The sequence below is a fragment of the Mesocricetus auratus genome, unplaced genomic scaffold (genome assembly GCF_017639785.1).
Source record: "Mesocricetus auratus isolate SY011 unplaced genomic scaffold, BCM_Maur_2.0 Super-Scaffold_100031, whole genome shotgun sequence".
Classification (NCBI taxonomy): domain Eukaryota; kingdom Metazoa; phylum Chordata; class Mammalia; order Rodentia; family Cricetidae; genus Mesocricetus; species Mesocricetus auratus.
In genome coordinates, this window is record NW_024429212.1 from 6,286,598 (window position 1) to 6,307,759 (window position 21,162).

A 21,162-nucleotide genomic window follows, 5' to 3' on the forward strand; every position below is an offset into this window, starting at 1 on the left:
CGCACCGGAATGATCCGGCTCGGGCGCGCGGACTCCGCCCAGTGAGGGCTCGGGCGGCCGCGGCCGCGCCTGGAGGCTTCGGCACCCGCGGACGTTCTACGACGAATGCTCGCGAGAGGGCGCCGTGGCACCCCGCCCCGAGGGTTCCGGGGGCTTGGTGCTCGACGTCACGTCGAGGGCTGGGGACGCCTTGGAGACGTGGGCGAACCGGGGCCAGCCCCACACCTAGGGCTCAGGAATGCTCCGTGACACCGCGGGCCGAGGGTCGGGCAGCGGGAGACTCCACACCCGTTACTCTGGGGTGCCCCAGTGAGGGGGGTGGGAGGACTCGGAGACATCTCCAGCGAGGGCCAGGAGAGCAGGGGGACGCGTTCCCTAGTGGGGCTGACTTGTGTTGTGTGCGCTCGAGGGTGTGCGAGCCAGGAGCGTCTCTGCAAAGTGAGGATCCAAGGGGCGAGGGACACGGGGAGTCCTAGGACACGGGACGTGATCGGGGCGCGGGGACACGTTCCTAAGTCGGTTGGAACTCCTCCACGTCAGTTCCCCAGTCCTTGGCTCACGCCCCCGCCGGGGCTGAGGCACCCCAGTGACCGCACCCCGAGCGCTGACAGCTCTGGGAGGGGAGTGCTCGCGCCGCCTTCGCTCGGCTTGCGCCACCGGCTCCGGAACCAAAAAACGTGCGGGAAACACAGTATAGGGACGAGGAGCGGAGACGGACCTGCGCCGGAAGTGAGGTGCTTAACGCCCGCAGCCGCTGCTATGGCGCACATCACCATTAACCAGTACCTACAGCAGGTGGGTTTCGCCCGGTATCTTGGCTTATTGGCCATGAGGGTGGGTTCTGGGGCTGGGTCGGATAGGTCCTGGGGTCGGGGGTTTCTGCGGCTGCCTTTGGGGGTGAAGAACGTTTGCTGCATGGGGCGGGAAGCAGCTTTGCTCAAAAGTTGCAAGTGCTTCCCGCCGGATCGGGGACGGGGGAGAATTCGAGGTGGAGGGAGCAGAATCGGGGCCGCTTGTAAAAGCGGCTGTCCGTGTAGCACTGTCTGCACGGGAGCACACTAGGTCTTAAGAGAGGTGTCCCTCTGCTCAAGGGCTGTGAATGGCACAGGCAAGCAGCGTTGCATCTGGGTTGAGGGTTGAGTGCGTTTTCTCCGCTAACCTAGGACAAGAGGGGTATGAATCCCACTAGTTAGCACACCTGGTGCAAGGGACAGCCAGATGGGAAAGTCTGATGGACGTTTTAACCGATGAGGTTGTTGCCCATGGATGTTTATGAATCTTGGTTTTGCACTTAGCTGTCTCAAACATCTCATTAGCTAGAGCCCCTAGGGAAGCTTGGGAACGAACATTGCAATTTAGCCTATATGCTTAGAAGGGAAGAGGCCTGATTAGTTGGGGAAGTTGGTGGTGTCAGCTATAGCTGTCTCCTGACTGTCGGTTAAGTCACAGCATGCTATGCCTTTCTAATGGCCTGTCTCTTGTGCTGTCATATTTTGTTGTTTTTCATAGCAGTTGCAGACACTATTTTGTTTTGCTTTTGATAGAGTCTCACTGTCCCCCACTCCCGTCTGTCCTGCAACTTGTGTAAACCAGGCTGGCCTCAGAAATCTGCCTGGTTTTGCCTCCTGAGGACTGGGATTAAAGGTGTGCCACTTTCCTGGGCTACTTTGTTTTCATTTGTTTGTTTATTCCAGTGGTTGTGATTTTACTCTGTAACACTTGAGCTGTGTGGCTAATGGTTTTTTGTTTGTTTGTTTGTTTTTGTTTTTGTTTTTCGAGACAGGGTTTCTCTGTATTGTTTTGGAGGCTGTCCTGGAACTAGCTTTGTAGACCAGGCTGGCCTCGAACTCACAGAGATCCGTCTGCCTCTGCCTCCCTAGTGCTGGGATTAAAGGCATGCGCTACCAATGCCCGGCTGTGGCTAATAGTTTTGTACTTCCCTATTCTGGGTCAGGAAGGGTTGCTGACAGGAGAGTAAAGCCAGAGGGCTAAACCGGAAAGCTGAGCACTTTGCCAGTCTTCAAGCCTTGTGCTAGTGAGCAGCGATTGTGTTTGCTCTCTTAGTAAGCTGCATTTCCTACATCAACACACCTCTTGTCCTGGCTGTGTGTTTTCAGCAGAGCTCTGAGAGTCCCTATGCTTATCTGATTCAGGCATCGAACACAGATTGGGTTGATCAACTGTTGGTTCTTTTTGTGCCTCTTAAGCAGCAGCGCTGTTGTCAATGCTGCGTGGTAATGTGTTCAGTTTGATCCCGTCACCAGGCCCCCTTGAAGAGCTCGGTAGGTGGCTGATCCAAGTCTTCACAGAGGCAGCACAGCTGACTCTCATACTCTTCCTCTAGAGTGCACATATTTAGTACTTAGCAGTTTCAGCAGTCTCTATTTCTGGAGAGCCATGCTTGAACCTCAGTGACCTTATTGTTGGTCAAGTGACCAGCCACTATTTCAACACCTTGAGGACAGCCTTGGCCATCAGCTACATCTTGACAAATGGTTTGTATCCCTTTTCCCGCTGTTTCCTGTGTTAAATTCCCAGAAGCTGTTGAAGTAGAGCTGATTAGATTTCACCCTCCTTGTGGGTACAGTTTGTTTGTTTAGTGTGTACACTTTTAAGGAATTGTGAGTTTTAAGAGCAGTTGGTACCTCTGTGGTATGGCGTGGAGGACCTGAGAAGGCCAGTTATCTGGGAGAGATGTCTCCTGGGATGCCTGAAGCAAATTCCTCGATGTGCCAGCCCAGGGTACTGTGCACAGGTGCTTGCTTGGGGTATAAGTTCATGAGCCATATGGTGTCTAACCTAAAAGGATGCAGTTTTTATGTTAGCATTTGGGGAAGCACCTATGGCAGGTGGCTGGGTACCAGGGATGAGATATCCATGGAGTGGCCTGGCACTTTAAAAAAATAGTAATACTGGGGACTAACCCCAGGAACTTACACATGCTAGCAAACGCTCTCTACCCCAGCCCTCAGCTACTGTTTCAAGATTTGCTCTTTCAGGCCTGTCACAGTCCTTATTTTCTTCCTCACCCCTAACTCCCTTATGTTGTTACTGAGGCAGGACTCCTATAGGACACTCTTAAATTGAGTCCGGACCCAAGTGCAATGTCCTGTGGAGTTGAGCCAGTTGCTAGTTAAGTTGTACTTGAGCCTTTAGACACAGCTTAGGTGATTGTGGACATGCAGAGCCACCGGTGTTAGGGTTGTTTCATCCTGCCATAGCCAAGGTCACTGCAAAGGAGGTCACTGAAGTGACCAGTCCTGGAGGGCTGCTCCCTGCCGGACAGCTACACCGCACATCACATAGACCTGGTGCGTGGGCCTCAGTGTCCACTGTGCTGCTAGCACCTACAGCCTTCAGAAGTGTGCTTCTGTTTCATGATGTGTACAAGCCATAGGTTTCCTGTGAGGAGAGCTCTGGAGGCCTGGAGACCTTCAGAGTCAAGTGTGACAAGTGGCCAGAATCCTTGATACCAACTAGGACAAGGCTTCTCCTTACAAGGCTGTGCCAGGGTTCGAGTGGGAAGAGTGATGCATTCGTAATCTTAGTGCCGCGTATAAGGCCACTGTCCCTGAGACCTTTAGAAGGGCCTTTCCGGGACTCTGGCTTTCCTGTTTTCTTGTCCTAGGAAGATCCCATTTTGAAATGCAGTTGTTTCCTGTGTGACTTTACATTTCAGTTGTTCTGGCCTCTTTCACAGAAGGAAGGAACTGCACATGTGGTATGCAATGCATCGCTCAGGTCCTGTGAGAGCGGATGCTTGCCTACCTGCTCAAGTTTCCCCTCCACCTGTTTCAGGTATATGAAGCCATTGACACCAGAGACGGTGCGTCCTGTGCAGAGCTGGTGTCTTTCAAGCACCCTCATGTTGCGAACCCACGGCTCCAGGTAGGTAACAGATGTGCCCATGGTGTCTAGAGAGAATGGAGAGAGGTGAGGGAGAGCTGACCCTCAGTCAGGAAGGGCTGCACACGCATCCAGAGAGAACTGTGGGGCAGTCAGTTTTCCATGGAACTTTAAAGTTTGAATGAAAGGAAACTAATATTGCCACTCTCGTTTGAAACCTTTCAAAATTTCTTTATGATTAATGGAATCCCATTTTACTTAACTGAGTGCTGTGCCTGATATTCCTATTTTTGATCCCTGTGTAACTTAGGGTTAAAGTCAGTGACCTATCAGTGTCACTAGGGGAGATGCCATGGAACTTAGACCTTGTCCGTATTCAACTGCCCCAAAGATGAGAAGCCATTATACACTACAGGTGAATCCCACCAAGTTCCCACTGGAAACCCAGACCCCTCCTGGAGAATAGAGCTGTGTGCTGGTTTCAGGGGTTTTTTAGTGGCCTCCCTGCCACAGTGGCACAGGTGAATGAGCCTGCAGAGGGTTGCAAAGCCTTTCATGCGGCATTTGCCACCTTTGAGAATAGGAGCATTTTCCATTTGAATTTAAATATGGTATAGATGGTATTTCCTGTAGACCAAGTTGAAATTTTATATAGTTGGCAGCCAGTACCTTCACCTGCTGAGCTGTCTCCCTGTCTCAGAGTGATGATTTTTCTGGTGTCAGTATTCTTCCTTTCCATCTTTATGTGTAAGTTATGCATGTTTATTACATTTGTGAGGACTCCTGTTCATTCATTCTGCTCTAGTTTACTATTAGTCAGAAAAACAACTGATAGAAATGTATCTATACATATGTAATACATGTACACACACACACACACACAGAGAGAGAGAGAGAGAGAGAGAGAGAGAGAGAGAGAGAGAGAGAGAGAGAGAGTCCTTGCATGACCTGCCATCTTCAGCTAGAGGCCTGCAGAAGCCAGTGCTGCCACTGAGTTTGAGTCCTGAGCCCGTGGGTAGACCCGAGGTCTGCCTGAGATGTGATGGTGTCTCAGCTCAAGTGGCAGTCAGGAGCCAGAAAGGTGTGTTTCTTTTTTTCTTCCCTAGTTTTGTCCTGTTCAGCCCCTCAGCATTTTCGTGTGTATCCATCCTGCTGGACAGGGATATTTCTTTTACAGAGTCCCCAGTTCCAGGCCTGTTTCTTCTAGAAATACCCTCTAGACACCCAGAAGTCATATTCCTTATGGGTACTCTAAGCCAGTCCAGGTGACATGTAAAATTAATTCTCATAGGTGTTCTCAAATCATCTAGACTTTACCACTGGAGGGAAGTTAAGATTGGGAATTACTGTCAGCCCCTAGCCCAGAACACTTGAAGTGACTCTTCGCATATCACGGTCACTAACTTGTTGACCTTTTCTGTGGAAGGAACTGTACATCTTGCTCATTAAGGTCATAGGAGTCACTGATAGTTGTTAAGTACTAAAATGTGTGAGAGCCCATGAGTTGCTTGATAGGGTAGAAGTCCCTGCTGAGCGAGCCTGGTGACCTGAGTTTACTCCCCAGAGCCCAGTGGTGGAAAGTATTCCTGTGACCTGTGTGCGTGTGCCATGGTGTGTGTGGGTCTACTCAGGCACACATCACTCACCTACACACATGCCAAATACAATACAAATAAATATGTCTGAAAGTGTTTTATAAACTGCAGCAGACAACAGAATTGTATTCTTGGGCTTTTTGTTTTCTTGAAATATAGATACTGGTGGAGCAAGGAGCCCTTCCCTCAGAAGTGCCAGACTGAAGTGTTTCTTGGGCTGTGAAGTTCTGAAAGTGTTCATCTAAAGCTCTTTGTGTACACTGCTCTTTCATGACCACTAACTTTACCCCTCCCCTTTCTCCTTGTGGACTAGATGGCCTCTCCAGAAGAGAAATGCCAGCAAGTTCTGGAGCCCCCCTATGATGAAATGTTTGCAGCTCATTTAAGGTAATCCTTGGGCAGCAGGAAAAACAAATGCACACGCTGCCTGCATGTAACACATTGCTAGATCACTCAGATTTTACCATGCATCATTGTTTGCTTGGAGCAGTGAATAATTAACTGGGAAAAGTGGACAAACGTGTCATGTGCCTCTTGTGACGCACTTGGTATTTCTACTGGCTAGACTGTCTCTTATTCGTCAGCTATAGTGCCTAACTAGCTGAGGTCTTGCTTTTCTCATGGAAATAATGTGGTTTTTAATATCTTAGCCCTGCAGGAAAGGAATCTGAGTTGAGCAAAAACAAACAGAAACTTCTCTTTATTTCCTTGAGTTGTCTGCTGCTTTCGCTGCAGCTGGTCAGGCAGTTCAGGCAGAACTTTTTATCCTAAAGCCTTGTGTGCATGATTGTCCTCTGCCCGCATGCCTGTTGTATTTTCGAGCAAGCTGGGCCAGGCCTTTGGAAGATTTGGGGGTGTCACTATGTTCCTTCAACAAGAGGCGCTCCCATACTTTCCTAGCTGTGTGCTCCTGAAGTGTGGTTCCAGGTTTGGTGATGAGCTGACTCAGCTGCCAGCAGTCTTTGGAGGCCCACTGATGGCATGGAGCACCAGCCATGCTTGTGGCTAGTCCTCTTACTCAGAACAGCTAAACTATTTCCCATTCTGGGATTCAGCAGGGTGGTGTCAGAACTTTGTGTGGGATTTCCCCTTACACTGGCTGCTGTCACTCAAATGGTGGTGTTTCCTCTGTCTGTGGTTTCCTGCCAAGCAGGAACTATCTTCCGGGAACAGTAGAGACTGGGTGGTGTGTTTGATAGAATACACTCTGGGCTGATGTGCATCTGGGTGCCATGTGTAGATGTCCTTCAGCCTCTGATATCTTTTCCAGATGTACCTATGCCGTGGGGAATCATGACTTCATAGAGGCATACAAGTGCCAGACGGTGATAGTCCAATATCCTTTACCCTGTGTTAATGACCATGGGTTCCTGAGGCTCACAGTCTTCAAACATTGGAGCAGTTCAAACCTTCAACTAAAAAGGAACTACAATATCTTAGAAGAGAAACTCATTTTAACAGTTTGGATTCCTAAGTTTAATCTGTCTATTTATGTTATACAGGGTTATATGAGGTCATTTTTATGCAAATGTATTTACTTTGAGGACATCCCCTCCCATACCCCACCACTCCATTGTTTCTATTGCTGTGAAGAGGCACCCTGACCATGGCAGCTCTTATAAAGGAAAACATTTAATTGAGATGATGGCTCACAGTTTCAGAGATTTAGTTCATTATCATCATGGTGGTGTGTAGGCAGATACGGTGCTGCTATCTTGATCAGAAAGCAACAGGAAGTAGCCTCCGACACTGGGCAGTATCCTGAGCAGAGGAAACCTTAAAGCACGTCCCCACAGTAACACACTTCCTCCAAGACCACACCCATCCAACAAAGCCACACCTCCTAATAGTGCCATTTCCTATGAGGTTATGGCAGCCAATCACATTCAAAGTACCACACCCATCCTTTCTTTCCTTTCCCCTCCCATTAGGCTCCTTAATCCCACAGACCGTTTCCTTCTACATTAATGTCATCGGTATATACATGAAGGGTGGGTCTTGTTTAATTTGGTTGAGAAGAACTTGGTGCCTGTGTGTGCACATGCAGAGGTCAGAAGGCAAAGGAAGATGTCAAGTGTCTTACTCTCAGTCTGCCTCATTGTCTTGAGACAGGGTCTCTCCCTGAACTGGAAGCTTGCTGTTGACGCAGCAGGCTGGCCAGCAAACTTTTAGAGTCTCCTTGTCTCAGTCTCCCAGTTCGGGGATTCTGGGCACACACAGCCATCCCCTGATGTGGACACTTGAGATGCTGACTCTGTCCCTCATGCTTGCGCCAGGAGCACTCTTACCACAAAGTCACCCCTAGCTCCAAGAATAGCATTTTGTTTTGAGACTGTAGCCCTGGTTGACCTGGAAACTCACTGTGTAGATCAGGCTGGCCTTTGAACTCACAGAGATCCACCTGCCTCTGCCTCCCAAGTGTTGAGATTAAAGCATGCATTACCATGCCCAGCCAAGACTAATGTTTGACAATAGCATATGTGTATGAAGATGCCATGGTGAGACCCATTATTATGCATACCAATCTGAAGACTTCATTAAGAACGTAATGTTTTGTAAGTGTGCTTACAGGAACTGCAAAGTCTTAGAGGCCCATAATTCAGCCTAGATGGAGGGGCGTGGACTCGGAAACTTACATACATTAACTTTATTCCATGTGCTCATGTAAGCATCAACTTCTGTGATAATCCTTACTAGTGAGCTTGCTGAGTATTTATGGATCTCTAGATTTTGGTTTGTTCTTGAGAACTACTGTGTTTAAGTACACTCAGAAGAGAATGCTACTAGCCAGGTCTCCCTAGAATTTAAGACTTCTAGTGTTAGTAAAATAAACCTTATGCTACAGATTCTTGAGCACTTAATCTACTGAGTTCATGATCAGTAGACTCAGAGAAACCAAGTACAAATGTAGAAAAGAAAAATCTTCTAACCAGTTGGGGAGATGGCTCGGTTGGTAATGAGCTTGCCCTGTGGGTATGGGGACTTGAATTGGATCCCTAGGACCCACAAGAAAAGGCAGGAGTGGTGGTGTGTGCTTGTAATCTCATCCCTGGGGGCTCACTGGCTCATCTAAATGATAGGAAGAAGGTGACCAGCCTGAGGAATGACACCCAAAGTTGACATCTAGCCACCACATACACACACACACATACACACACACACACACACACACACACCCATGCACACACATATACACACATTTTTTTAACTGGGGGGAGGGGTTTGCGGGGTTTTACTATGTAAGCTGGCCTGGAATTTTCCTCTCCCAAGTGCTAGCATTGAAGGAGTGCCACAATGCCTGGTTTGCATGAACAATCTTATAAAAAGGCTTGTTTTGGAGAAGGTCTTTATGAAGTGACTGCATTGAATCTACTTAGCCTCTGATACACAAGGATGTTGTAATGTGTTTTCTTCCTTCAAGGTTTTCCTACTGTTATGACATAGTCATCCAGACACAGACTTTGCCTCTTAGTCTGCTTTTACAAAGTGTAGCGTTACTTCAGATTTGTCATACCTTCCTTAACACAGCACATCATTCCTGCGGGCGTTCCAGGCTCATAAAGAAGAAAACTGGTAAGCATGAACAGAAATAGCTAGAGATTAGTAAATGATGTCGGTGTGGGCTTGGACTAGACTGGAATGGCCAACCAAACAGGTTATGTACGATACTTCTGTAGTAAGTGCTACTTCAGTATTCCTACTACAGAAATATTTACTAAGTACATGTTTCCTCCTCCGTTTACCAATTTTTTTTTCTTTTTGAGACAGGGTTTTTCTGTGGCTTTGGAGGCTGTCCTGGAACTAGCTCTTGTAGACCAGGCTGGCCTCGAACTCACAGAGATCCGCCTGTCTCTGTCTCTGCCTCTGCCTCTGCCTCTGCCTCTGCCTCTGCCTCTGCCTCTGCCTCTGCCTCTGCCTCTGCCTCTGCCTCTGCCTCTGCCTCTGCCTCTGCCTCTGCCTTCTGAGTGCTGGGATTAAAATGCTGGCTTAAGGCACACTATAGTTCCTTTGGATTATTTAAAATTTCTTGAAAACTAACCTTCAGATTTATGATTTATTAGCAAACTAGGAAAATATTTAAATTTGTTTACACTAGAGTAGCCAGAGGCCTTTTATAGACAACCAACCCAGTCCTTTCCTTAAGCAAATGTTCCTTAAGCAAATGTTTTCTTTAGTACTGTGTCTCAAACCCAGGTCCTTGGGTATGCTAGGCAAGCATTCTGCCATTAAGTTATATTACTATACCTTTTTAAGCCACTGCCTTAGGTTAGCCTCAGACTCATTATAGCAGAAAATGACTTTGACCTTAACTCCATGGCTTTAATGCTGAAATGTGCCGCTGCACCCAGTTAATACAGTGCTGGGGATCAAACCCAGGGCCTTGTGCATGCTAGGTAAGCGCTCTACTAACTGAGCTACATCCTTAGCTCCAATTTTTGAAGGACAGTTGTGGGAGAAGTTTAGGCAGGATTGTTGTTTGTAGTTGAGGCTGGCCTGGCAGTTTCCACTCTGCTGCCTCAACCTCCCACGTTAAGATTACAAATGTGTCTTTGTATGTAATGTACTTTTCTGAGACGGGGTTTCCCTGGTAGCCCTGGCTGTCTTGGGACTTGCTCTGTAGGCTCAGGGTCCACCTCCCCTGCTTTCTGAGTGCTGGGATCTCAGACATATACCACCATCAACCAGGTGTACTTTTTCTTTTCCAAGTGAAGACTTAGCTTACACATGAATGAGAGCCTAGTGTTGGCAGCGAGATAGACACAGAGCTGTTTGATGACTGTGAATTATACGTTCTGGTTCTTGCTTGCATCCTCAGTGTTTTTAGATGGAACAGTTTGCTAGTGGTGAGGAGTTTGGGAAGGACAAAGTTCTGGGAGCTCCCCGCTAGATCTGAGTCCAGTTTCCTGAGCAGAGTTGGGACAGTATGGAGTAAGTAGTGAGTATTTGGCCAGGATGTCTAAGGTTGCAGTGTGCTGGATGCAGAACAAAATGCCACCCATCTGAGTGGAGGGCGTGGACCTGGTTCTGGGTAGTAGCCTTGATGTCAGTGGTAGGATGTTGGACCTTTTAGCTCTTCAACATATTTGCCTTTTGCCCTTAGGGCTCTGCCTGTCATGTATGCAGTAGCACTTGACCTCCGGATATTTGCCAACAATGTAAGTTCCGTTTCCACTCGCCGTTATTTTAAATTTAAATCTGTTGGGTGACTACTACCTAATATCCATGTCTTGCTTCCTAGAAGTTTTGAGGGATGGATAGGAATTGGGGTGTATCTGGTGCAGGGAGGGAAAGACAGGAGGCAGCTTGCTGGTCATCCTCGGGTCCATTCAGACAGACCCTCTCTGTGTAGAGGGACATGGCAAGCTGCTATGGTGCCGAGTGGAATGATGCTGGTATCCTCCGCTCTAAGATGCAGCCCGTGCTGAAGACTGGTACTTTGATGTAGGTCCGGGTGGTGGCGGGGGGTTCAGATGCTGGGCTTGACGGGGGAACAGTGCACGTCAGCTCTGGAGACACAGAAGCATCTTTCGGGGCTTACACCCTTGTTACAGCTTTAAAAACTGTCGCTGATTTCTGGTTCCAGACCAGCTGCTTGTTTTTCTTGTCACAAAGGCAGTTGCGGGCCAGGAGATGTTAGAGTTCACATGGCTCTGTGACGAGGAGAGGCCACAGAGGAGTGATGCTTACCTGCTTGCTCCCTGTGTCTTGTTCAGCCTGCTTTCTTACAGCATCCATGACCACCAGCCCAGGTGTACTGCCTACAATGGCCTGGGCCCTCCCCCATCACTCATTAAGAAAATACCTCACAGACTAGCCTACAGGCAAACCTTAGGAGGCATTTCCTCAATTATGAGTCCCTCTTCCAGCTATGTTTAGGTTTGTGTCAGATTGACAAAGACCATCCAGCCAAATGGGCTGCTGTCAGCTGGACTTAAGGACAGATACGGGCAATATATATACATGTCTCGATTTTTAAAATACAGTATGAGAGGGGCTGTGTAAATACTCAATGGCTAGGAGCACCGGCCACTCTTCCAGATGATGTGGACACTACGGGGGACTTGGACTCTTTTCTTCCTCTCTCTCTGTCTCTCTCTCTGGTTTTTTGAGACAGGGTTTCTCCATAGTTTTTGAAGACTGTTCTGGAACTCTCTTTGAAGACCAGGCTGACCTCAAACTGGACTTGGACTCTTAATTTTGCCTCTGTTTGCTTTAAGAAGATAATCGCGTTTGTATTGTTAGGCAGATCAGCAGTTGGTAAAGAAGGGGAAGAGTAAAGTAGGAGACATGCTGGAAAAAGCCGCCGAGCTCCTGATGAGCTGCTTCCGAGTCTGTGCCAGTGACACGTAAGTGCCCTTTTATTTGGTGGCTATGTCATTGTCCTGGCAGTTTGTTTTGTAATTGATCATGTTTGTTTGCTCTTCCTGTAGTCGTGCTGGCATAGAGGACTCTAAGAAGTGGGGGATGCTGTTCCTGGTGAACCAGCTATTTAAAATCTACTTTAAGGTTTGCTTTTGCATGATTTTTGTAGCTTTATTCCCTATCTGCCCAGATAAGTTACTGGTTTAGTTTGCCTTCTGTCACGTCTTAGGGAATTATCCTAACCACAGCCACGTTAATGATCCTAAGCTGGCAGTCATTCAGGGTCTCCCAAGAGAAAGGACTAGAGCTCAATGGAGAATGCATTCTGGGCAGGTTTTCTCCTGCCTGACCAGGGCCCCTGTGCCACAAAAGCAAATCAGAGCTGAAGATCTGACTCAGGATAGATAGCGCTCGGAAACGCAGCTTCCCCAGACACAAGGCCCTAAGCACTGAGTGACCAGCCCTGTGGGTACTGAGGCCCTGAACACTGAGTGACCAGCCCTGTGAGGACTGAGGCCCTGAACACTGAGTGACCAGTCCTTGTGATGTAACTGACTCTGGTTATAGGTGTCCCCTCTCTGGGGCCTTTTGCCTTGTGTTATAATGTCAGCTTTATGGAACTAGAGGGATATGTAGACTTATGGGTGGACAAAAGAATCAGACTTTGCTTCATAAAATCAAATAGACAGAGGACAGCCTGTCATACTTGATTGTCTGAGAATCTGTCTTTTACTTCATGGGACATTTAGTTTGTCCTTGACAGTGTGGCCTAAGTGCAGGCTTTTTCTTGGGCCTTGGCTTTGACTCCCCTGCAGAGCTACACCCCTCTCCGAGCTCCAGCTTCTAGAGTGTGTGTTGTCTGTACCAAGTAGTTCCTTGTTTTTTTACAGATATTTTGAAATTTATGTTAAGAAAGTAAAGCAGAAGTTCATGTCTGTTCTTCTGCGTGTTCTGTTGATACTGTTTGTGACTATCGTAAGTGGTTTCTTCTTTATTATAGATCAACAAACTCCATCTGTGTAAGCCTCTCATCAGAGCGATTGACAGCTCAAATTTGAAAGATGACTACAGCACTGCCCAGAGGGTCACGTACAAATACTATGTTGGGCGTAAGGCCATGTTTGACAGTGACTTCAAGCAAGGTATGTTGATATCTAGTTTTCGTTGTTTTGGGTTTTTTGTTTTGTTTTTTGAGACAGTTTCTCTGTGTAGCTTTGGGAACTCTCCTGGAACTTGCTCTGATCATCAATCAGGCTGGCCTTGAATTCACTGAGATCCTCTTGCCTCTGCCTCCCAAGTGCTGGGATTAAAACCACCAAACGCCCGGATGGTATGTTGATAATTCTATTCCAGTGTTTAGATAACGCATGCATTCTACCCAATTTGTATGACATTGATAGTGTCAGAGAATATAAGGACTCTATTTTATTAAGATGGAATGTGTGTGTAAACCAAGTCCAAAATGAGTGTGTATGTATGTGTGCTCATGTACATGCATGTGAATGTATGATGTGCGTGTGTGTGTGTGTGTGTGTGTGTGTGTGCACACGCGCAGGTGCCCACAGATGTCAGAAGAAGGTGTTGGAGCCCCTGGAGCTGGAGTTGAAGGTGGTCGTGAGCTGCCCTTGAACGTGGGTCCTCTGGAAAAGCAGGAAGCACTTTGGACCACTGAGTCATCTCTCCAGTCCCCCTCTTTGCTTTGTTTTTTTGAGACAGTTCTCACTGTAGCCCTGACTCTCCTGGAACTTGCTCTGTAGACCAGGCTGGCCTCAAACTCAGAGATCCACCAGCCTCTGCCTCCTGAGTGCTGGGATTAAAGGTGTGCACCAGCCAAATGCCCTATTTCTAAGAGGGTCACAAACTCCCTTCTCCAGGAAAAAGCAGGAGGCTAGGCCTAAAGGTGGTTGTTAGCTTCCTTCTTTGCTGTAAGACCTGGGGTTCTGTGACAGCAAAAACCTGCAGCTTGCCTGTGGAGATTGCCTTTGCTTGAGTTTTCACTTTGGGCTTCCATTGTGTCTTTGCCATTTTTTTCATCTATGTTTTTAGCAGATGTCAGCTTTTTAAAAAGGGGTTTTCTTGGTTATTGCCCATTTCTCTTCCCCTTTTAAACAGGCAAGTTAGGAGCAGTGAGTTGGCATCCCATTGCTGTAGTGTTTCTAGGAGAGCTCAGCGATATTTTGGGAGCCCTAATATAGTCAGAGTTGACGCATCAACACTGTCTCCCAGCAGCCATCGCTTCTCAACCCAGTTTCTTACCCAGCTCTTCTGTTTCACTTTAGTCAAGACTTGACTTTGGGATGGCTGAGCTGTTCTGTGCACTGAAGAAGACTAGCTCTGTTCCTGAGTTTTCTGTCTTTTTTATTTTTTTTTAAGATTTATTTATTTATTATGAATACAACATCTTGCCTCCATGTATGTCTGCACACCAGAAGAGGGCACCAGATCTCATTACGGATGGTTGTGAGCCACCATGTGGTTGCTGGGAATTGAACTCAGAACCTCTGAGCCATCTCTCCAGCCCATGAGTATTCTGTCTTAAACTCTGCTGGGAATCAATTCGTCCTCCCACCCATCTCTCCCTCCCTCCCTCCCTCCCTCCCTCCCTCCCTTCCTCTTAAAAAAGTTAGTTCTTTGATAATTTCATACAGTGTGTTTTGATCACATTCATGTATCCCAGGGGCATACTCCCCTTTCCCGTCAATCCCTTGTTTGCTTTTAAAATAATGTTTATTTAAGATTGATTTTTATTTTATGTGTTTGCATGTTTTGTCTACTTGTACCAAGTAAGTGCACCTTGTGCATGCAGTACCCATCAAGGCCAGAAGAGAGCGTGTGATTCTCTGGAACAGAAGTTACAAATGGTTGTGAGCCCTCATGTGGGTGTTAGAACCAAACCCAAGTCCTCTGCAAGAGCTCTTAACAAAGCAGAGCACTCACAAACATAACAAGTCCACTTTTTGCTGCCCATGTATGTATTCTTGGATATGGGCTTCACACTACAGTTCAACCCACACTGGAGCAAACTGACTCCCTCTAATAGCAGCAGGAAGTCTCCCCATGTAGTAGCTGTCAGGTTGTGCTTCCTGTGTGCCCAAGGGCTTTGGGACTTAGTTGCCCCACATGGTAGGTAGTAAATGCCACACTTCTCCAGGGCCAGGTTGCAGAAGTTATACTTGCTGGCTGGAGTGATGTGCAGACCATGGGTTCAGTCTTTGTTGATGGCTGTGCCTCCACAGGGTTCCTGGTAAGACAGCTTGGGGTGGAAGACATAGTCCTGCCCCAGTGACAGTCACCTCCAGATATGAGAGTGGAGGTTTACTCTGGCATAGCTACACTACTTGGGAGCAGAGGTGGCTTCGGTGCAGGTTTCCTCAGCCCCAGACTCCTCCCAGGGCCTGCTGCCTCTGACGATGGGTCTGTGAGGTGAGCCTGTGCTGTGAGCATCTTTGTTCTTTTGTAGTTGGGCTAACAGTGCAGGAGAGACTTCCACAACAGCTGACGTCCTTCTCAACCAAGCTTGTCTTGGCAGAGCTCCGCCTTTCGGGGAAGTCTCTGTCTACCGACACTGCTGTGCACTGTGTCTTCGGGCTTGTTCCTGCTCACTGTCTTAGCAGGTCTCCTCAGTGGGTTAAAGCCTCTGAGGTCCATGCTGGGTGTCTCTTGGCAAACTGAATGCTCCTTGTGTGCTTAAACCTCCTAGGTTCAGACTGTTTCTATGCAGTAGAATCCCCTTTAGAAGCTGTGGGCAGGGCAGGCTTAAGGCTGAAGAAGACCTTATTAAAGCGCACGGCCATTTGGTGGAAGGGGCTTTGTGTGCTGTGTGTGATGTGTTTTCTCTACTTGTGTCCTGTTTAGTGTGTTAGTTGCATTTGTGTTTTCCAGCTGTAAAGGCTAATCCCAACGCCCTGCAGATGACTGTGAGAGTCTCAAAGGAAATTAATACACAGTTTTTGTTAAGTAGGTCACCCATCGTCCATCATGGCAGGCCAAGGATACCAGAGCAGTGCTTGTTGAATTTGGGGCTGTGGGTTTTACTTGAGGAGAGTCGCTGGTGCCAGAGATGAGGCTGGAATGCTGTCTGCCACGGGAGAGGGAACAGGCACGAGGTGTGCGCGGGCTGTGCCTGCTGTGACCTGTGGGGACCTGCTCTCTCTGCAGCTGAGGAGTACCTGTCGTTTGCCTTTGAGCACTGCCACCGCTCCAGCCAGAAGAACAAGAGGATGATTCTGATCTACCTGCTGCCGGTGAAGATGCTGCTGGTGAGTGACTGGCTGCCGTCTCTGTGGTGGGCTGACCGCAGTGGCTACACCGGAGCACAGCCCCGGGGCAGAGCTTACACGAGCCCTTCCAGGGGAACTCTGCTGTGTTTGCTTCTCTTGAAAGTAGCTCTGAACTTAAATATTCTTCAAGCAAATGAGACAAGTGCATTTATTTATATTTCTCCTTAAAAACTAAATTCATTCAGTAAATTAACTAAAAAGGGAGAATGCCATTCCAGTCTGCCTATGGGACTCTTAATCATAACAAGTAAATATTTTTGGAGGCAGTCTTACGTACCTCAGGTTGTCTTCAAACTTACTGTAACCAAGACTGTCCTTGAACTCTGATCCTTCCGCCTCCACTTCTCAGTTGATAGGAAGGTGTACGTCACCCTAAGTTCATTTTTGATACTTGGATGGGAAAGCCACATAGGCAGATAGTCAACTGGCGTAGCGTCTAAGTCAAGTGCTGCTTTTTCACATCTAAGACGAGTTCATAGTGGGGCAGGGAGAAAGAGAGGGAGAGCAGTGCTGCATATGGCTGAACGTGCAGTTCAGAACAGCTCATGAAGGGGGCGCAGTGCAGCTGCCCCTCCCCACGCTCGACCCCACAGAAGAGCTAACTCCTCAGAGAGACGCACCCTACGCACACCCTGGCATCTCTTCAGTTACCTCCTGCCCTTTTTACATGAGTGACAGGCTCACGGCAGGGCGGAGATCAAGGTCATACCCACCGAGTCACAGGACTGTGGCATCCAGGGTTCCTTATTTGCTTTTTCTAGTTTACTGCTATATTTTGACGTTTTAGCGTTTATTTGTATGGTGTACATGCCACGGTACTCACGGGGGTCGGAGAATGGCTGTTGGGATTCATTCTCTCCTTCCACTGTGCGGGGCTTGAACTTGGGCCATCAGGTTGGTGGCAAGTGCCTTGACCTGTCGAGCATCTAACTGGTCCAGCCAGGGTGTTAAATCCTTGCTCAGCTTAAGTTTGGTTTACTATGTTTTTGTTTAAAGCTAATTTCTTGACAAGAATCTTACTGATCATAGCTCTGTTAAAGTGAAGTGTTAGGACTGGAGAGATTGCTTGGTGGTTATGAATGTCTGCTGCTCTTGCAGAGGACCTGAGTTTGGCTCCCAGCATCTATGTCTGGTAGCTCATAACTACCTGTAACTCCAGCTCTGGGGGCCGCATGTCCTGGTCTGGCTTCTGGGTCCCTGCACACGTGTGGCTTACAGACATACTCTGTACACATTTCTTCAAAGTGAAGTGTTCCTGTTACGAAATGCTGGCTTTCTGTCTTAGGGTCATATGCCTACTATTGAGCTCCTGAGGAAATATCATCTCATGCAGTTTTCAGAAGTAACCAAGGCCGTCAGGTAGGTCCATCCTCTGCACTCTCTTAAGGAGGAGGCTAACAGAGACTGCACACGTGTGGTACTTTAAATCTTGTTGATCTCTCTCTCTGGGCTTTTGCTCTGTGGCTCCTGTGGTGTTTCTCCATGCCCAGTGAGGGCAATCTGCTGCTGCTCAATGAGGCACTGGCAAAGCACGAGACTTTCTTCATCCGCTGTGGCATCTTCCTCATCCTGGAGAAGCTGAAGATCATCACTTACAGGAACCTCTTCAAGAAAGTGTGAGTGGGCCTGGGAAACGCTCATGGGCAAAGTGCTGTTGTGCAAGCCTGTGGACCAGGGTTTGAACCCCAGAATCTGTGTAAAAACTGGAAGCTTGCAGACCAACTGACGTATGAGGTATAAAACAGTAGCGATAAGGAGACCCTGTGTCAGCACCTTGAAGGCTGGGACTGGCAGGGGAGGTTGTTCTCTGAACTCTACACACCTGCATTCTCACACACACATATGCACACAGACTAAAAAGAAAGTAGGGTGTGTGGCAAACAGCACCCTTGGCATATGGTGCAGGCTGTTGCAGTCTGTGGGGCAGCATCCTGCCCCTCATGGGACAGGCTGACCCTGAAGGCTGGGGTAATGGCATAGCTTGGCAGCAGACTCAACATCAGCATGGAGTGCCGGACACCTGCCTGTCCGAGCGTGGAACTGATGTCCTCTTGCCTTTTCTAGCACGGTGTGTGTCGGGGAGTTAAGTGTGGTGGTTCCTTTTCCTGTGTGTGAGCTGAACGCTGGCTCTCAGAGGCACAGAGATATCTAGAACATTCCATTTGTACAGTGACTGTTTATAGTAGGAAGCTTATATACTATTATGTTTAGTAGCTGTTGTTTGTGGGGTGTGTCTTAGGGTATATCTAGTTAGTAGCAACTTAACATATGTGTGTTCGTTGGTTCACTAAATGATGTCATTTCTTATTAACCTGCTCAGGGTTCCTCCTGTTGGTCCTTGAAGTACTGAGTCCTGCTGTTAATTATGGTAATTTCTCTTCCTCCATAGGTATTTGTTACTCAAAACTCATCAGCTATCTCTAGACGCCTTTCTGGTGGCCTTGAAATTCATGCATGTGGAAGACGTGGACATTGATGAAGTCCAGTGCATTCTGGCCAACTTAATATACATGGTGCGTGGTCTTTGCCTGCTCTTAGCAGGCTTCAGTGTGGCACCAGTGTCACCAAAGACTCTTCTATTTAGTGTGGCGCTAGTGTCACCAAAGACTCTTCTATTTAGTGTGGCACTAGTGTCACCAAAGACTCTTCTATTTAGTGTGGCGCTAGTGTCACCAAAGACTCTTCTATTTAGTGGGTGATAATGTTGTCTTCTGTTTAGTGTGGTGCTGATGTCAAAAGACCTCCTGTATTTATGAAAGCATTTTCTGATATAACTAATTGTTTTCCCAGGAAATACTATTCAAAGGGCCTCACATGGGCCCGTGTGAGAGAGAGGTATAGCCTATATTTCATACTCTCTGCCATATGTGTTTGTTAAGCTGCTGTCCCCAGGGAAGAGTGGTTTTCATCATTGTTGTGTCACCTGGCATATTTGATGTGACTGAGACTCAGAAGTGTAGGCTGATCCGGTTTTCTCTGTTTCAGGGTCACATTAAAGGCTACATCTCCCATCAGCATCAGAAACTGGTTGTCAGCAAGCAAAACCCTTTCCCTCCACTGTCCACGGTGTGCTGATGACCAGACCCTGCAGACGGAGTGTGTCTACCCCCCTGCAGCTGTCCTCTGTAGCCCAGATCTTCGTGCTTCTCCAGGGTCTTGGAGACGGTTGCTAGCACGCATGTCTAGCCATGTTCTCTATGGTCCTAACTCATGCCAAGACCTGGAATCCTTTTTCTGGATGGACAGACAGACAACGTGCTCTTGGCTGCTGCTCATGAACTCCTGGGAAGCAGACCACTGTGCTTCAGTTAATGAGTTGTTTATGGAGGCTATCTTTGTAATATTTTGTAGCTTTTTTTTAAGGTAATCAAAATTTGTACAAAACACATTCTTTATTGTATGTTACATGATGCGTCTATTTTCATATGCAAAATCTGAGCTTTTTGTGAGCTCAAAATGCTTGGTTAACTTGACTCCTTTTTCTAAAGTGGATTTTGGGGCTGGAGGGATGGTTCATTGATTAGAACAATTACCCCCCCCCTCCTCATCAGAGGATGTGGGTTTGGTTCCCAGCACCCACAAGGCCGCTCACAGCCATCTCCAACTCCAGTTCTAGGGCACTTAGTGCCCTCTGTGGACTCCGTGGGCTCCTGTATGTAGGTGCACGTAAACTCACTCAGGCGTACAGACACACAAAAGTAAATAAACCTTTTTTTTTTATTTAAAGCAGAATTTAGTCTGGTGTAAGTTATTCAGTTCTGTGCTCATTTCCTGACGATGCTGGAGGCTGCGGGCCTGGGCCCAAGGCCTGGCTGTTGGGCTGTGGTAATGGCTCCTGAGCTACCGTTGGCTGTCCTCTGCTCCTTTCCTTTTCCTGCAGTCACTGTGTGTCAGGCCTCACTGTGCAGCTGCACCCAACTGACCACTTGTAGAGCCCCTTCCTGGGGCCTTCAGCAGAAGACTGCACAACTTATCCTGCAGCACCAGACACCTCCCTGCTTCTTAAGAGCGTGCGCTTCCTCGGGGTGATGGTGGTGGTGTTCGCATGTTTGTTGTGTTGTTTATTTATTTTTTATTGAGGTGGGGTCTTTTGACATAACCTGGCAAGGGTGGAGCTCTGTGAAGACCATGCTGTCCTAGAACATGATGCACTTCTTGCCTGTGTGTCCCCTTCCAAGTGCTTGGGATTGTAGGTTTGTGCCACCATGGGAGACTTTCCCCTTGTTGACGAGAAACACGCTAAGGAAGAAAAGCTAACTATTTAAGTGGGTCTCTTCAGAGTTGTCATGTTCAGGAGCTGTCCTTGTGCAGATGAGCTGTGATGGAACTTACATGTCCTTCTCCATGGGGGCACAGAGGCAGGACTTGCATGTGGCTGTTCCGTCTCCATGGGGACAGAGGCAGGACTTGCATGTGGCTGCTCCGTCTCCATGGACACAGAGGCAGGACTTGCATGTAGCTGCTCCGTCTCCATGGACAGAGGCAGGACTTGCATGTGGCTGCTCTGTCTCCATGGGGACGCAGGCAGGACTTGCATGTGCTACTCGGTCTCCATGGGGACAGAGGCAAGACTTGCATGTGGCTGCTCCGTCTCCATGAGGACACAGAGGCAGGACTTGTATGTGGCTGCTCCGTCTCCATGGACACAGAGGCAGGACTTGCATGTGGCTGCTCCGTCTCCATGGGGACAGAGGCAGGACTTGCATGTGGCTGCTCCGTCTCCATGGGGACAGAGGCAGGACTTGCATGTGGCTGCTCCGTCTCCATGGGGACAGAGGCAGGACTTGCATGTGGCTGTTCCGTCTCCATGGGGACACAGAGGCAGGACTTGCATGTGCTACTCGGTCTCCATGGGGACACAGAGGCAGGACTTGCATGTGGCTGTTCCGTCTCCATGGGGACACAGAGGCAGGACTTGCATGTGGCTGCTCCGTCTCCATGGACACAGAGGCAGGACTTGCATGTGGCTGTTCCGTCTCCATGGGGACACAGAGGCAGGACTTGCATGTGGCTTCTCTGTCTCCATGGACACAGGCAGGACTTGCATGTGGCTGTTCCGTCTCCATGGGGACAGAGGC

The 21,162-nt window shown here is 48.2% G+C and overlaps 1 protein-coding gene across 1 annotated transcript; it reads left to right on the forward strand.

The window, feature by feature from the left end:
* Positions 1–82: 82 nt before the first annotated feature.
* Positions 83–19,813, forward strand: Pcid2 (PCI domain containing 2). The gene is made up of 14 exons (XM_040733593.1): positions 83–795; positions 3,799–3,888; positions 5,755–5,828; positions 6,712–6,777; positions 8,973–9,014; positions 10,543–10,597; positions 11,685–11,788; positions 11,873–11,948; positions 12,805–12,946; positions 15,963–16,063; positions 17,370–17,443; positions 17,575–17,700; positions 18,474–18,597; positions 19,070–19,813. Exons 1-14 carry the CDS (start codon positions 760–762, stop codon positions 19,157–19,159), a joined length of 1,200 nt encoding a protein of 399 aa, XP_040589527.1. The 5' UTR covers positions 83–759; the 3' UTR covers positions 19,160–19,813.
* Positions 19,814–21,162: the final 1,349 nt, after the last annotated feature.